This window comes from Idiotropiscis lumnitzeri, chromosome 1, assembly GCF_059441095.1.
Source record: "Idiotropiscis lumnitzeri isolate Australia: NSW breed Sydney's pygmy pipehorse chromosome 1, RoL_Ilum_1.0, whole genome shotgun sequence".
Classification (NCBI taxonomy): Eukaryota; Metazoa; Chordata; class Actinopteri; order Syngnathiformes; family Syngnathidae; genus Idiotropiscis; species Idiotropiscis lumnitzeri.
Window position 1 is genome coordinate 30,569,596 of NC_142391.1, and position 18,466 is coordinate 30,588,061.

Here is an 18,466-nt window from a genome sequence, read left to right on the forward strand (position 1 = left end):
ATCTATCAATAAAATCAATGCAAAATGTTTTTTTTTTTTTATATCTGGCAAGATAGTTCCTCTTACAGTTTTGCACTTTACCCATTAAAAATCTAAATGAGGTATTTTAATGTGATATTGGGATTTTGAAGTTTCTGCAGTGCGAGCATGCTTGGTCGTGTGCTTGTCTCTGTGCCTACAGGAGCGTCTTAATCCACTTATTTCGTACTCCCAATTTCACCTTATTCAGGTTAAGGTCAGCAAAAATGCTGTTGACATGAGGGTGTCTTTTTCAGAGTGGTTCCGTTATTGGGTTAGTATTGAATTATTGTTTCCAATTCAGGCATGGTGCAGTGAGGCTATTGCATTTTTTGTTTCTATGTAATTTCTTGTGGCTCGAACTAGCTGTATGCGATTGTACAAAGCCTCTCCAGATTAAACACAAACGTGAGCAAGGCCTCATGCATATAAGACAACTATAGCGAGAACAGCGCAAGGATAACTGCAAACTGGCCCTGAACCGTGCAAATGAACTTGAGTGGAATGTACATGGACGTGCCGTACAACTCTGTATGTATGCATCAAGAATTGTACGTACGTGTGTGTTCTTGAGTGCATGCATGCCCGTGTCTATATTATCAAGTGACCTTTGCTGCCCTATAGAATGCAGGCACTGTCTGCAATAAGACATGCAGTCAAAGTACCCGACACACCACTTAACCCCCTGCCTGGAACCTTGACAACTTCTCCATGGGAGGCTGACCCACAAGGTCCTGTAAGATGCTTCGTTCATACCAAGCGCACACACACATGCATGCTGCATTAATACAGACTCCCAGTCTCCACAGATGTATTGCCCATATAGCGTGCTGGAGCTAAAGGCACACATAACTTCTGACAGGCATGAGGTATGGGATCACCACTGACAAAAGCGCTGCTGTCCCGTCTGGAGTTACAGCTCTCGCCTTGTCATCCTGAGCGGCCTCACTATGTCTTTCTGCCTCCATATATCTCCGGAAAGACACGTGCATGTGTGCATTAACAGCCATTAAATATATGCCGACGCTCTTAGTCTGGACAGGGTGTTATAAAGCAGGAAGCCAAGCAGACTCAAGGTCTTAATATATTCATCTTTTATATATATATATTTTTTTTTGTGCGTCTTTCATTACCCGAAAAAAAACATTGTTAAGTTTTAGACACTTTCTACTCACATAATTAAGTTAATGAGATACAAAACAATAGACACTCTTTAGAAAGGTGATTGTTTAGTTGGTTGTTGTGTAACTTACATAGAGCGCTGTGTAATGTTTTGTACCTTTCACATCGATAAATGAGATGAATATTAGAGACAGAATGATGCTGTACAATTCTACAATCGCAATGTTATACAAAGTCACATGAAAGTTGCACAATCAAAACTGCATGATTGCCTTCATAAAGGCATTTTCAGATGTTAAATTGTTTTTAATGTGACCAACTCAAAGATGTGCCACAAAACAGTTGTTAGTCAGGATGTCGTTGATATCTCCTAAACTATCTCAAAGCCATACTAAATCTGTCCAATCCTCTCTCCACTTTGCTGAAATGTAAACTTCAAAATGTGTATACCGAGGTGATAGCCGCCTGTGTAATCTGATTGTGATAGCACTCTGACTATTCTGATGAAACTATCCATTATTCGTTATTTTTGGGAGGGACATATTTCAGACTTTAAAAGCCGGTGGGTGGACAGCTATCAGGAAATACTGCTGTTTTTATGGTCCTTGATGGGCACGTCAACCCCACCTACCAAGGTGCGTAAACTATGCTCCGACCGAGACAATGTGCAGTTTAGCAGATAATAGGAGGGTTAGCGTGACATGATGTCGTAAAATATTGTCATCACGGGATGGCAGCAGACAAGCCAATGGCTCGGGAAAAGTAAACTCTGAAATGATCGCCATAGATCTTGCCAGGTAGTCATTTTCAGAGGGTGCTTTTCTCCAAAATGAAGTGGAAACATTTCAACTTGAATGCCCCTCAATTCTTCCAATTTAGGTTTCAGACAACATTTGGTATTTTTTTTTGACACATGGTCATGCATTTGCACCTTTTTTGCAACAGTTACACTCAAGGATAGATTATTTCTGTGTTCGACAATCCTAACAAATGAATGTCCCGGCACGAGATTCCACAGAATGTTTTTCACTGCATAGCCAACTTAAAAAAAAAAAATTGTAGAAAAGAGCTGACGCAAATTCTGCCTCTAAAATATATGTATAGATTTTGATTTAAATCATCGTTTAGCGCTCTCTTTGACTGTGAAAGCCTCAACTTTGTATACTGGCGGCAGCTGGTGAAATGTGAAAGGGTTATAGGTTTGATGAAAGCAGCCACATTATAGCATCCAGAAACGGCTCCATAGCAACCTGGATTGAAGGTCAGCGTGTCTTTGTCCATGAGCACGTGAAGTTCATGGTTAAGCGAATGCCATGTGTGAGGGGTGTCTGTTCATGTTGATGATGACCAAAGTTGGTTGTTATTTTTTCTTTTTCTTCTTTATCAGAAATCACCATTTTTAGAACACAATAATCTCTTTTTGGGTAGCTCTCCACTTTTTGAAGTGAGGAGCACTATGTCAGGGGTTCGCATCAGGTAAACCATCCATATACAAATATATATATATTATATTGTAGACAATGCATTTACAAAATTGCTAATCCAAGGTAAAACTAGAGAGAGGGAGAGAGAGGTTACTACTTCGTCGCGCTCCTGTATTATTAATACAAGTGCAGCACTTCACAAGACGAACACATCAATTCAAAAGACAATGAGTTTGACTACTTTCTCCACTTTTGAAGAGGCTATTTTTAAAGGTCACCAGCGGGTACTTCGTTGCATAAGAATACATACTCGTTGGACATTCCATTAAGTGCCATCTACTACAATTTTACACAATGTAGTATCGTGATATTTCAACCTAATGAAATCACATTTTTTAACGCAATGTTAATTTTTTTTTTTATCATCAATAATTTAAAAAGAATCCATACACTCATCTGCCACGTCATAGGGTATGCCAACCATCCAAAGAGCCGCATGCAAAGAATGTATTTATTTGACAATGTGGGTTCACTGTAACCACAACATGCTGATCTGTAATATTTCGAATGTCCTTAAGTGTGACATCTCGTAACAATTAATTAGTCACTACATTGATGCGCGTGACTTTACCAATTCAAATGCAAGCTGGCTCTACAAGTAATATATTGAGGGAGGTTTCCGTGTTCTTCATCTGTATAGTGCACGAGTAGAAGACCATTTCAGTGCTATGCTTTCTGGCGATAAAGCAGCAAACGACTAATAGCCAATTTGTCTCCAACGCAACTGACTATTAATGGACACTAACGGACTGTTTGTGCGCGTGCACACAATGAAGCGGACGTCTTCTCTCGTCCCAATACACAGCGTACAGTATTTACAGACGCATTGAAGTGGCTTTGGGCAGGCTATAATTCACGAGGATTGCCCCAGGGGCTGACAGGATGTTGCGGGGGGATGTGTCATTTTTCCCAAGACTCCCTTGGTGACGGGCAGACACATAAAGAAATCCTTTTACACACACAAACCTACCACACACACAGTGTTCCATACTGTATACAGTCTCCACACGTCAGTGTTTCACACCCATAAAAATGGTTGTTTGGCAGAGTGCTAGAGCTCAGAGGAAGTATTTGTCTCTCTTTCATTCTTTTCCACATCTCTGATTCCGATTTGAGCCACGGCATGCTGATGCGGACGACATCAAACATTCGTCCGGGCGCAGAGAAGACCAGAACAAGAACTTGTCTGTCGCTGCTCTTAATTCATTGTCTCCCTGGGGCGAAATGAGCACTGACAGATGTAAATGGCAGAAATGAATATCGTTAAGATCACAGTTGAGGGTGTGGGTGGTGGGCAGGGCGATGCTGGGTTGCGGTTGCAGTCTGGTGACAAGAGGGAGGGGAGCATGAGGAGAAGGCTTGATGAAAGTGAGCGGGATGAAGGAATGCGTGAGTAGGTGCCTCTCTTTGCTGACAGACACTATATTATACTGGCTTGACCACCTGCTTTCAGCTTACCCACCCCCCCAATAAAGCAACACCACATGTATCCAGTAAAATGCACATGCATCTCTTTACGACGTATATGTGCAGTAACCAAGAAAACGTGGTTGCCTTTAAAAACATCCAAGACATTTTCCGCCTGCATGTGCTTCCACATTAGCGGTAATATACGATACAGTTTAAGTCTGTGTGTCTCCTTACCAAACTCCCGCTGAGACTGTAAACCAATCGGCCTGTTAGCCAAGCTGGAATGCGTCTGTCAACTTGTGAAACAAGCGACACTCATGCACGCTTGTCTTATGACTTCAATGCTCCTGCTTCAATGCCTTGTTACAGTACTTTGATACCTCAGAGCTTCCCGGGGTCTCCTTACAGATTTATGCCAAGGCCAAACAATCTGAAACATGTCAGTAAAATTCATTGGATTACAAATCATAGCATTCAAAGACCTGCTGTTGCCCTCCAACTTTGTACACGCAGAACCATCTGCTGAATCTCGTGTGCCACTCGCCACTCTTGGCCCCAATGCAAGTGGACTGTAACGATTATAAATTTGGGTTTAGCTGGTTGTCTCATCTTTGTTAATCACCGAAAAGATTATTCTTGAGAGTAATAGAACACACTTTCTTAGTATTCTCTGCCCTCCATAAACTAATGGAAATCATTTTACATAAAACAAATAAAATGATCTTTCATTTTCTGTGCAATGAAACACCGACATAGCAGGATGGCAGCCGATTGTTTGTGATTGATGGCGCAGTTCATGTGAAATACTTTTTTGCTGTGAGAGGTTGTGACCAGTACTTGGGTTTAACATCTGGTTAAACCCTAAACTTGTCTGCCACCGCTTTGAGTGGCTATATTTCTTTTCTTCCCGCCTGACTTTGTTGCAGAAATGTCATCTTACCCTTTATAATATTCATTTCCTCTCTTTGCTGTTATCTCCCACAGAAGCATGTCAGAGCCCAAGCGCACTTTGGTGTGATAGACGAGTCCGGAAAGTCCGTTTTATGTTATGGACTTCTATATGACTACTACTGAGGGCAGCATTGTAATTTCTTTTCGGTCCTTTGAACAAAAAGGGGAAAAAATGTTTTCCATCTCTGAGCTGTTGAAGAAAAGAGACTTGCAGAAATGTTGAGCTGGTGAGAGGAATTTAATTTAACAGCAAAGATTATTGCGGACAGGAAATATTGGATGCAGTTATCTGCCTCTCACCTTCTCCTTGCTCTTCATTACAGTCTCCTGCCATCAGACGTAACAAGGTGAACACCACATACGGTTGACAAGCTTTTTTTTGGAAAACTACAATCTCACAAAAATGTATTATAGTTGGACTTTCTATAGCTGAACACCCTTGAGCTAGAAATGAGTTTTTTGGGGGGGAAATAACCATTTTCAGTCAAGCACATTTTTAAATCGTCATTACATGCAAATGATTTTGTGATTGTGTGCGTTTTGCTTTATCTTAGGCATGTTGCAAAAATAAAACCGCTTCACCATATTGGTTGTTAAGGGAAGACCAACTAAAAAAAACTAAATAAAAAACCACCAGAATTTACGTGAAGTTGGATGACTCGTATTTAAAGCAGTCAAACACATTATGAAAGTTTAGGCATAGTTTTGTTTTCTTTTTTGTTTATTACTAGCAATGGTTCGAGTATTTTCACTGACATAATCTAAAATTCTGAATTATTTGATTATCTGTGCCAAGGAAAATATATGACACCATCCAATTTCTATTACTACTTGTCCTCATTAGGGTTGTGGGTCATATGGACTGGGAAGAGGCAGCGTACTCACTGGACTGGTCGCCAGACAATCCCCGGCACATAAAGACAAACATTCACACTCTCATTCACACCGGAGGACAATTAAGATCCTTTTAAGTAAGGGAGTTGGAGGAGCCATCGAAAATGTTGCAAGCGCAAAGTCGACAAAAAGATATCCCAACTCAGATTTGAACCCAGATCTCCTGACCGTGTTAACCACTTTTCACTGTGCTGCAAATGATTTCCTATGGGAAAAATAATTTCCAAATGCAAAATCCGCTCGACCACCATGCCGGAACAGATTGATGTGCACAATATGTCATTGCTTCTCTGGTGGTGCGTAATTAGACATCTGCACAAATGACCACAAAGTGTTTGCGCTGTGCATCTGCAGCATACAAAACGTGTTGAGAGATCCGGAATAGATTTTGCATGGGTAATCTAAATCCGGGTTCAGTCCGAGTTCATCCCCTCTTGACATATTTTCCCTCTGGACCAAAATCAACAAATGATCCCTCACGTCACAAACACGCAGGCTCTCAAGCATACAAACACTCAACAAGGTACATATAAAAAGGTTTGGAGAAAACAATCACATCTTTTTCCCTTTTTTAACGTCCTCATGTCTTTCTACTTTCTGGGTTGTGATTTTGAATTATTTGGCAAACAAAACAGTGCTGGAAGATATAATATTGAAAATCAGATGTATGAGTTTCACCGGGGAGAGGTGCGGTAATGTAAATAGATCTGATTCAGGGTCACAGGCAGGGCGGGTGAAGCAAAGAACTCAGGTAGGCGTAAAAATAGAAAAATAAAAGGAAAATGCTGGTAGCTGCAGAGACGCTGTTACCTTCACTGTCATAAATTTTAGCAAGATGAGACCATTTAGGAGCAATTTAGAACCCTGTATAATATTTGATCACAAAAAAATACAAGCATAAAATATATACAAAAAATATGTATTTCAAATGACGGGCCCGTGGGATGGCGTATGACATCATTGAGTCTACGTGTGAAGGATTCGGTGGGAGCTGTTGCCAACAGCAGCTTGCATGAGTTTGTGTTTTACTCTTCTTCAGGAGTTCAATAAATGACGTAAAAGTGCATCTGCAACTCCCCTTTCCCACATGTGAAGGCATTACAGTGTTCTACAAAAAAACATAAAAAAAACAATTGCTTTGAAGAAGTGACTTGGCTTTTCTCTGTCAGAGATCGCCATCGCGTGAGCAACAGATAATCACGATATTGCTGGGATTTTTGCAACAGAGAGATACGTTTCACCTCCCATCACCCCCCCCCCCCCCAAAAAAAAAAAGAGCGCTGTAAGGAGCACTGTAATCCCAGTTTGACACCTACTGGACTCTGCCTTTTAGCAAAAATTGCCATTGCTCAATTGTTCACCTGATTTGGAGGACTTGGATCACTTATCACTCTCAAAAGGTGCCTGATGGGGGTTCATTACAGTGTGCGAGCAGGGGAAGGCGTGTGTGCAGATAGGTGTGCTTTTGTCTCTCTGCGATGTGACTGGGGTGTGTAATTGAAATGGAAATGAGCCAATCAAATAGTGTGATGAGTAGTCACACTGTCCTGTGCTCTTTCCAAATTTTGGCTCTTTGTATTTTAGTGTGCATGTTTGGGTGTGGACGTTTCCTGACCCTTTCTGTTGGAACGTCATTGCGTCATGCCAAGCCGCCATGTCTGGGGCCCGGCTGGCTCGCTTAGATGACTCTGTGGTGTGACTCGCAGCCTTCTGAGACAGCTGCACCATAACAGAGACATGTAATTATCGCCATTTTACAATTAGCCCACCATTTAACTCTGCTCCTTAATTATCTGTTTTTTGTGCCAGAGCGCCCCCCCTGATGTGACTCTCAGTGTCTTTGCAAAAAATAACGAAAAAAAACAACAAGGTCAATTGTGAAGAAGTATATTAGAAAAAGTGATTGTAATGGCTCGGTCAAGTGTGTTTTGGGCTCAGTTATTTGAAAACAACTCCATCTGGGAAGCTTCATTTTGCCAGCTTTTAGTAGGCTTTTACTGTGAGGGGTTTTACTGAATTAGAAGTGAAAACAAATTCCACATTTTCACACAATACTTAATTTATTATACACTTAGAATAATATGTGTTACAAAATTGATGTGAACATATATATATATATATATATATATATGATGGAAATCAAGGACTATTGCAATATTAAGTTTTAGGGCTCTATTTTTGTAGACAGGTGCATGTGCCCTCGGCTAAAAAACTGGCATTTTCAAGTGTAATTTGTTGTGTTTGGGATTTTGGCAAACCGCTCTGCACCTTTCTGGGCTTTCACCGAGCGGGGTTTCTATTACAGGCCCCTGACACAACTGACAAATTGGTGACAAAGGGTAGACGTGATATTGGAGCAGATAAATGCAGGTCTAAGTTGTGGTGCAGGTGGTCTGATGTGATTTTGTGGATTTTATCAAGGTGCAGGCATGTGTGATAAATGTCATCATATTTAATTTAAAGGTAATTTCCAGACTAGAGAGTGCACCAGATTTAAAGCCACAACAGCTAAATTTAGACATAAAAAACAAATTTGTACATACAGTATATTGCATAAGTTCCTTAACAGAGATAATTTGAAAGTTTGGAAAATCCCCGCGCTAGATGTCCAGTTTCTTTCATCAATGATGCTCCCCCAGGTTGCTGGTGTCACTGCAGCATATCCCCTGCCTCCATTTCACTCATCATACCTGCCACAGTTCATTTGAATTCTGCTGGTGCATCTTATACAGACGTTGACGTATGTATATTTGAACATGTCCATTTTGCCGTGATGAATGACTTCCTGTCCCTGCCAAGAGACAGTTGACAGAATACTAAGAATAGCCGCAGGCGATCGAAGATGCCATCACTTGCGACACATAGATGCAGCCGATGATGACTCTTTTTTTTACATTTGAATTTCATATTTAATACTGAATACTCTTTCAGTTGCTAAACTGGAAATGCATCCATTTTGTTCGACGTCCACTCATCAGGGTCAGGAGATAATTGAAACCTATTCCAGCTCATTTTGAACAAGCACAAAGAAACCATGCAAACTCAATACAGGAATGCCAATGCAGAGATCCAAATACTGAACCCTGGATCTCTGGGGCACATATATTAACCACTTTGGCGCCGTGCTGCCCCAAATCTGGAATGGAATAATGATACTGGCTATAGTACGGTCATGAAATACAAGTCAACTCATATTTTGCAATGATTTCCTTCGACTACCTGGTTATGGCGAATGATTCTGCTCTAGAAATTCTGCTGAGCAGCAAATGTCCATACCAACTCTCTGATTCATCGTGTTTGTAATGTTTGGGGTAACTCATTTAGTACTTTTATTTTGGTGCAGCAGGCTTCAGCTTACTCCCAAATAAAATGTGCTTCCTTCCCATGGCTAACACGGGATCCTCATCCTCCTGCGTTTTATTGTATGTTCGCATGTCTCCTTCCAACTAAGGCGTTCAGTACAGTGCGGATTTGCTTTCCGGCTGTGAGAGTCTGAAGTGGGAAAACAGACAGACCCAATTTGAGCTGAGCTGATACTTGGGGAATAACTTGATGTATACACTTCAACATAGCTCATTCCTTTCACGCATGTGTTGTATGATTAGTCCTCTTTAAAGAGGCATGTACGCAGGTTACATCAACGCTTCACTGGAAGCTCGTAACCGCTCGCTTGAACAATCCTGCTTCCTCTTGTAAACTTTCTCATTTTTGGAACCAAATCCTCTCTCCCTCCTTGTTCCTTCCCGTTTGAAAGTTGGTGCCAGCTCCTGGCTCTCTCAGTGCTGCTCCTTTGCAAAACGCCTTCCACTCATAGCGCAAACCTAACACCGGCACACAAGTGTGCAAGGAATTGGAAATGTGTTTCTTACATGTTTGTGTTTCGTTCCAGATATCTTTTGTGACTGATTTCACATGCTCACCAGGCCAAACAACCTCGGCTTCATTTACAGTCAGGGCCACTCGCCACCATTGCGAATGCTGAGGCTTGAAGAGAAAGGCATTTGAAACGTTTCACCTCCACATATAAAGCCCAGCACACATTTTACATCTCCTCTCCATCACATACACACAGGCGGGTGAAAAGGATGTAACCATTAAGTCAGTGACATTTTAAAACTGGAGGAGAGATGCGTGGCTCTTCCTGGACCTTGGCAAACATGTTTTAAATGAGTTGTTACAGATGAGATGCTTGATGCTGTGCTTGTAAATGCTTCACAACGGTATTTACCCTGCAAGAGTAAACACAAGCAGGGGGGGGGGGCGATACATGCTAGTTCACGCACACACATTCACTCAAACACACATGCACATAATGAATATACAAAGCAAAGGCAGCTGACACAGATGCACAATGTAATGGGAAATGTCTGTGTGTACATTTTCCACTTCATTGTGACATTAATCATTCAATTATACCAACACAAATGAAGTGACAAGTGAAGGCGCTCCTAGCAGATTGCCGGAATTGCTACGTGAGCTTAAAAACCTCTAGGTGATGTGTGTTGGGATTGCCACTTTGTAGATTCGTAGTGCAGCAGACAGCGGATCAGCATTCTAGTACATATGCAGCGACTTGATCCGACAAAATCCATCCTCGAGTCGCAAGTCCAAACTCCACGATGACGCAACGAGAGAGTTGAATTGAGAGCATATAAAGTGAGAAATGGCACAACAGGGATAGAAGAGGATAACGCACCAAAAAAAAGATGCATGCATTTTCAGAGATTTTATCCTGGTCGACAGTTTTAAGAAGGAGCAGAGTTCACCATGATTGATAGATGTTAATCCTGCGCCCTCGAGTGTCTTTTTCACACTTTTTTGGGGGTCTCGAGGAAACCCTTCCTATAGTCTGTAGTTTTCAATTAAAAGTTTGGTCCGGTTTTACCGACTAGGTCTAAGCCGACATGCCAGATAGCTTTTTCCACAAATCCATCAAGGAAAGAGAGAATAGAAACTAATTGGGAAAAGGGAAAGGGCTTAAAAAATAACCGTGTTAAGATGGGAGTTCTGCTTTTCACATCCATTATGGGCCAATCAGATCCAAAATTAATGGAGTAAACTACTAGCTTAACTAAAAGCCGTTTTTTTCTTGAGAAGCGAGTGCCTGGCACCAACTGTGCACTATGCATGTGCAATTTTGTTGCTAGAACTGAGGAGAGTGTTAAAAGGCACACAAGCAGGCGTTTTCTCAGTGACCCTGAATCCAGGCGGCTGCAGACCCTCACAGCAATTGCTCTTTAATTTCGGGCATTCTGCAGGTGTGGGACCCATTCTGTCATCAGCAGATGAGATGTGTTGAGTGCGTGTTTAGGTTTGTTGTCAACATCTGATGAATTGGTATGTATCAAAGCCCTCTGACCCCCATGTGGCCTCTTCTCGCAGCACCATCAGGGACGGGGCGCAGTGTTTTTCTCATCATGACATTTCTCATCTGGACCTCCTTGTATCCCCGTGATCTTTTGTACCCTGTCTGGGTTTGTCCTTCTGTTGCCAAAGATTTTCAAGTGCTTTTTCTTCTTTGGTGAAGCATTTTTTTCCCACACTTTATTTCTCCCTCCATGTGCAGATGCGTGTGGAAGTATGTGCCGCAATGACAGATTTATAGATATAAACAAACCCGTGTAAAGAAATTTATTGAAGCTTGAAGATGAGAGCCGGCTGCCAGTAAATTTCAACGCCACAGTGACAGAGTGCTGCGAGTATCAAGCGCCCGCTCTCTGCATATGTGTGCTAAATTTTAACACTTTCATCCATGGTAATTTGAGGGACTGTTGAGGTGTCTCGTCCATCATTGTGACCTTTTTGCTTTGTTTTCTAGATTCCATCGTGGGGACTATCACATCGACGTGTGCATAAATGACTACCTGGATGTCTACTGTCCGCATTATGCGGACTCTGTGCCCGAGGAGCGGACGGAACGCTACGTCCTCTACATGGTCAACTACGACGGCTACAGCACGTGCGACCACACCTTCAAGGGCTTCAAGCGCTGGGAATGCAACCGGCCGCACTCGCCCAACGGGCCGCTCAAGTTCTCGGAGAAGTTTCAGCTCTTCACCCCCTTCTCCTTGGGCTTTGAGTTCAGACCGGGAAGAGAATATTACTACATCTGTGAGTTGTCTTTCCGTCACATTTGCTTGTGTTGATTGACATATGTGTGATGTATCAATCAGTAATAGGGTTGAAACATATTGGGGTCTTTTCAAATTGATGACTCGTGCGGCAATATAATGGAAATAAAACGGAACAGTAGCAAAGTAGCTAACCAACGCTAATGAATGTTTAACATTTTAGTTATTTTAACATTTTTGAAAACTCTACTTACTGTATAAAACTATGGCAACCAATTGACTTTACTTTTCCCTGAACTTTTGTATTCAAATTTGAAAAAATAAAAAATATGGATTGCTAAGTCACAGTACGTGAAAAACAGTCTCCAAAAAGCTGACTTTTATTTTGGAAGTAGGAAAAGCTGTTAGCTCGAGGAGAAAGGGTCATGTGACTTTGACTCAATCAATTAAAAAAATGCCCTTAGCACCACAACAGTTTCTGAAATTTTCCACCCTGTTCCAACCCTAACGTCTGTGTTTCTTGCTAGTATGGTTATTTGTTAAATTATCTGAAAAAACTGCATAAAAACATGCATGCGCAAAACGACAAAATAAAAGCACAAATTAGGATTTAAATTTAATGCACAGTCTACTCCAGAAGTGTGTTTGTCCTTAGTAAGGAATTTAAATTCATTTGTTCCCCTTAATAAATCATGAAAATAGAATGAATGTTTCATCAGGCCAACTTTTGCTGTAATACAATTAAAAATATATTCAGTTAATTTTTACAGTGAAGCGAACGAAGAATAGCTTGAGAACAAGCACACAATCCGTCAGCCATGTTTTCACTCCGAGCGCTGAGGTCAACACTTTCGTGGAAAACTTTTCCCTAAAATGGCAAAGGTATTTGGAGGCTGGGGGGTATAATGAGCCAGTGAGAAAGTTATTGCTCAATTCTCCAGCTGCATTATACTGGACTCTTCAAAAGGAATACCAACCAGCGTGCTCCTCTCCATCTCATGTTAAATGTTCAGCTGTCTGCGTCTTAGCATTTAGAAGCGAGTCACTTTGAGGTTATCTCGAGTTGAAGGGTGCTTAAAGCGAGCAAAACCTCGGTGGATCAACTGTGTCAGGAGGAATGGATGGAAGCTTCATGAAATTTTAAAGTCAAAATTAACTTCAATCCTTTAGTACATCCTTAAAAGTTTCATAATGGTATGTTGAATAAAATTAATCACTGATAGTTTGCAGACCTGCACATTTGGAACTGACCCTTACCATGAAATTCAAAGGTATTTTTACCTTCAAGAAATTAAGCCAGATGATTTTTGCTTTAAAATTTCTGGATGAGAAGTATTCAAAAACATTCTCTTGTTTGCAATATCCTTAGTATAATGATAATTTGGTGTTTTATTAGCTGAAAGCTTTAGTCATCAAAAGGATACATACTTGAATTGTGGATGTAGTGGATTTATGAGTTTCTTTTTTAATGTAACTACTAAAATCAATAATTTTTCACCAAGTTGTAATTTATTGAGATGCATCTGTATAAACATTATATTTTATATACTTTATATGTTACTTTGAATTTAAAAAGTCTGTATAAAATAAAGTCAAGGCACTTGAAACGTGTCTTTATAGGGAAAAAGAACGATTGAGGGACGTTTGTCCTCCCTCAAAATACTTATACAATACAACTTCATTTATATCGCGCGTATTGCTCTTGAGAGATGGAGGAGTGGGCGGAGTCGCTACCATATGTCAAATTTAATACACAACTTGAAAATTGATGGCACATTTATGTTCTGAAATGGGGGGCCATTAGTTTCATGTCTGGTTTATGCATTATTGATTCCGCCATTTGGAAGGAACGTTTTAAGGCTTGTGCACTTTTTGTGCTAATGACTATAAACAAGTTTCTCTGCAGGCAAATTTAACTGAACACTCAGATCTCACTACAATGACATACTTCTACCAGGGATGAACAAAACAAATATGCGTGATTGCTAAATCAGAGAGAGAGAGAGAGAGAAAGAGAAGGAGAGAGAGGGGGGTTAAATATTCAGTCAGGGGAGAAGCAAGGAGGACAATCTTTCTAACTATCCATCTTTTCATCTATTTATTGCATGTGCGTGCGTGTGTAATTGATGTTTATGACAGATTTATAATCTCCCTGGTGTGGAAAGTGTTCCCCACAATAAACACTTATCAATTCAAAAATCATTTTAATTGAATTAACCAAAATCAAATTGTCATTTTAAAGCCATTATGATGGTTAAAGTGTTAAAATGAGCTACAAACAACTTTTTAAAACAACAAATCACTCATCAAGCTCGTCCTATAACATCTAGAATTCCGAAGGCCCAATCATTTTAACATGAAATATATCAAGAACGTGTAGTAGTTAACCAGTGTTCAAAACAAATATCAATAATGGCTAGCTTGCTAATGCTAGCAGCTAAAGTACTGAACCGCTGGATTTCTTTTCTTTTTTAAGTCACTTGGCAATACTGTTTTAGAACAGGCTTCTGCCATCTCCCTCTGTATGGAGATTTTTGGCATGAATTACCGCCACTGTGCTTCTGGAGTCAATGCTCTAATGCCGTCTTGCTGCAGTCAGATGATGATTCAAACCTCCATGTTTTCCCCCCAAATTTGGTCAAATTCCAAATTGTTCAGTTGTTAGACGCTGAACAGTGTAACATGAGTTGCCTGTGAACCTTTCATTGCGTGTGCTCACCAAGCGACAGCACAGAATGGTCCGGCTGAGTTGAGCTTTGAGCACGAAGATGTGTTTTCTCGATTGGCAACTTTTTATGATGCAGTAAACAAAAATGTGACCCTAGATTTTTATGCGGGCTTCTTTTCACATTTTCCCCTCGTCCTGCTCCACCACACTTTAATGGGACCCTCGCAACGATTGCTGTTTTTTTCTATGCTGAAGCACTATGAGGAAAACTAAGATGGAGGCCCTGCGCTTATTTGACTATTTGTCTTTATCAAAATTTGCAATATGCCCCTTGTCATTTAGGCCCAAATTACACAGGGTGTCATGCTAATGAAGATGAGAGGCGGTCGAGAGCTTGATAGAGGTTAGCAGAGGGTTACACAACTCCTCCACTTACTCATGTCGCTACTTGTAACGTTTATTTTCTACCGCTGAGAGATGCTTGTCCTGAGGGCCAGATTAAATTACCCTGCGACCGACAAGTCTTCCATGGAACACATGAATTCGGCTGTTGCACGGCGTATTGGTTTAGTAGCCCGCGGCTTCATTGGCTATTGAATGATTCTAGCATACAGCCTCTGTGGCTAGCGCAGCGGATATTAAAGTCATCTACCATGAAGTCATCTGACATGTGATTTCCCGCCGCCATTGTGTCCTGCTCCAATGTCCATAAAAAGCAGGCGGGACGGCTGCTGACGGATTGGGCTGTCTTTTTGGTGGACAGAATGTAGAGCTGAAGGAAGATAGAGAGGTAGTTACATTATGCCAACTGCAATCGGAGCATTCATTCATCCACCGCATCTGTTTCCTTCTCCACCATCATCATCACGATCATCAGCCAATGTTTCTCTCATCACTGCAGTAGAACTACGGAAGACCTCTCAGGCTGCATCTTTGTATTCCGACGCAGTTCGAATAATCCGGTGATAAATACAACTATTCAACTGTGGCAGTTAAATTAAAGCACTAGACGGCCAACCTAATTACTGCTATTCTCTCAGGTTACATTCGGGTTTAATATGCCGTCATTGTGAATATTCAGGAGTTAAGATGGTTGAAAAACATGAGAAAAAAAATCAGAGGCTCAGACTTGATTATCTCTAATCTTGTATCTCTAATCCTTTTAAAAGAGCAAAACTGAATGCCACAGCTGCTGAAAATCTTTGGCTAATCTTGTTTGTGTGCCACCAGCAGGTCTGATGGCTTTGCTTTATGGTCATCTGAGTGTTAAATATTGTTTCGGGACACTCTCCATTTCATGTGTGCGAAGCGTGTTTACATGCTTGGTTCATTGCGTTAATAAGGGAATGTTTGAGCCAACTGTTGCAAAACTGCAAACAACAGGTGACAACAGTTACACATTATGTAAACACGTAAATGTTTCCACATTCATCATAAGATATTAAAAATTCAGCCGTTTTGCCAACCTTTAGCATTATCACATGGCTTTTATTCATGCTAACATGTGACATTATTGTTCTTTATTTCCAGCAGCTATTATGATTTGTAGTGTTGCGACCGTTATAAGATTGTTAATAAAGTTAACGTTCACATTTGATGTTGCAAGTGTGTTTGGATGATGTATTAAAATCTCTAGAAGTGAAACAAGTCCTCAAGTAATTTGAATAGCGAATAGCAGACTCCAGTTTACATTGACGTCACAAACTGATGCAACCAAAATCAGACATCATCCTGAAAAAATAATCAATCGCTAATTATGAGTGCTTAAAAAACATCACATTTATTACGTTTGTTTAATACAGCGCCTGTTACCGGCTATAGTGGCTAATAGCTAACAGCTAGCCGCTAATCAAGTGCCCAATGTTGGTTGGCTACTACTTTTCAAAGGCAGTTTAAACACTTGATGCTGTCAACCTGACACAGTTTCCTACAGATCAATTTTAAACAAACCAGGCTTATTCAAATGAGATGTTTTAGGGCGCAAAATCGCTAGTGTTTCGTCACTTGGTCCCTTACTTATTAATAATGTTTGAGAAGAATATACTGTTTGCTGCTATGCACAATTTAAATTTAACTAAAAAAATATTGGTTATCTAAACAAACAAAAAAAAAAAACAATGAAATAAAAATAGGGGGGAAAAAAGGTCACGTAAAGTGTAATGTTCTCTTCTGTATTCATACGTGTTCTTTAACCACACACACACACAAAAAGCAGCCCTACTCAATATCAGCATCTGTACCGATCTAGTGAGGTAAACAGACATCAAGTCAGGTTTGGATATAAAATGCCACATTACCCAAATGCCTTTCTAAACAGATGGATCTTTGGTAGCTACTCCTCAGAGCTCTGACTGGGGGGTAAATGTTGCAGATTTAATGTTGAGGCATCATGTCGAGTTCTGTAATTAAACTGTTCATTTCTAAAACAAACAAGAAGCACGATGCTATGAGATCAGGAATCTAAGGTTGGTTCCAGGAGGATTAATTGGCATGGATACAAGGATAAATGTTAACAAAAGAGAAGTAACATTGTCAAGTCAATTAGTAACGTATGTAGACTTGATTTGACAAATGAAAGGTTGAAGGTTTGGCAAAAATGTGCGGGCACTGAACCTTTACATTGCTTTTTGGCTGCCCCATGAGTGTGAATGTATGTATAGAAATAGTGTACAAAATTAAGAACTCCTTAAAACCCAGTAATCCAAAGCATGTCTATCTTGTTGATATTTATGACATGCAAGACCATCGTGTGCCACTCAGTCGATTGCTGCAGCTCCACCTGCTGGATTTGGTTGATCACAATCCAGCATGACCCCAATGCAAGCGGGCTGTAACAGCAAAAATTTCACATACATTACCCAAGCTACAAATTGAAGCAGGATTTGCTCCAAAAAGTAACAGCTGATTTCCTGTGTGCGATCCATCATAAAAATGTTTTGGGGAAATCAACTGCGCAGTTTTTCCAAAATTTGGACAACTTTCCAACAGACAGATGACGATCAAACTAATACATAATTGCAGAACAGGAGCCACCTTTTAATCAATGGCCTTCAAACAAAAAAACATATCTATTATATTTGTCAGTCATCCAAATCTAATGCTTGAACAACTTTTTTGTAATTGTGGCAAAGAAATAGGCTCCCCTGAAGGAAAAGACGAAAAAAATAGAATCAAAGCTACAAATAACATTGCCACAGCTGCATAAATAGAGACGACATCACATTTCCAGTTTCAAATTGTTGACGGGCGGAGCAGTTCAGCACAGATTCAGCAGCTAAATGTGACCTTATAAGCACGTTTGCCATCACTGTGCAAGTGCATAGTGTGGTGTGCTGTAGTGTCGCTAACAGAGAAAATTGTATGCATCATTAACCACCCAAGTAGGCTATACTGCACATCTGCACCAGACACAAATGCCAATGTGTCCTGAGACAGAGGTCACTTTCCTTGAACGCTGAGATTAGACATAAACTGTTTGTACAGTAATCTATTTCATTTAGGCAGAATCAAAGTAGTCTCAATATTTATAAAACATATTTAATCACATAATTTAAATCAGAGTGCATTATTACCTCACTTGCAAGATAAGATATTTACTTTCCAAGATGTTATATTAATGAATTATGTCTCATAAATCGCACTATGTGAACTCGTGGTCATTCTGATTGGCTGTTAACAATCAAAATGCAAATCATCTGCCTTGAAGCCAAAGAGGTCCGGTGGTCGATGACATTATGCTTCTCCAATCGGACAAACTACAAGACGCCATTAAATTAGGCTGATGCGGTCATTTATTATTTCCATTTTTTATTTGTTCAATTCACCTCAAACCTTTGTCTCCGTGTATC

The 18,466-nt window shown here is 40.5% G+C and overlaps 1 protein-coding gene across 2 annotated transcripts in view; it reads left to right on the forward strand.

Moving 5' to 3' along the window:
* The window catches only part of efna5b (ephrin-A5b), a 97,476-nt gene that overhangs the window by 62,538 nt on the left and 16,472 nt on the right, over nucleotides 1-18,466 (forward strand). For both annotated transcript variants that reach the window (XM_088305480.1, XM_088305485.1), the window contains exon 2: nucleotides 11,698-11,990. In XM_088305480.1, the coding sequence (XP_088161606.1) occupies nucleotides 11,698-11,990 (293 nt within the window). The remainder of the gene's footprint in view (nucleotides 1-11,697; nucleotides 11,991-18,466) is intronic.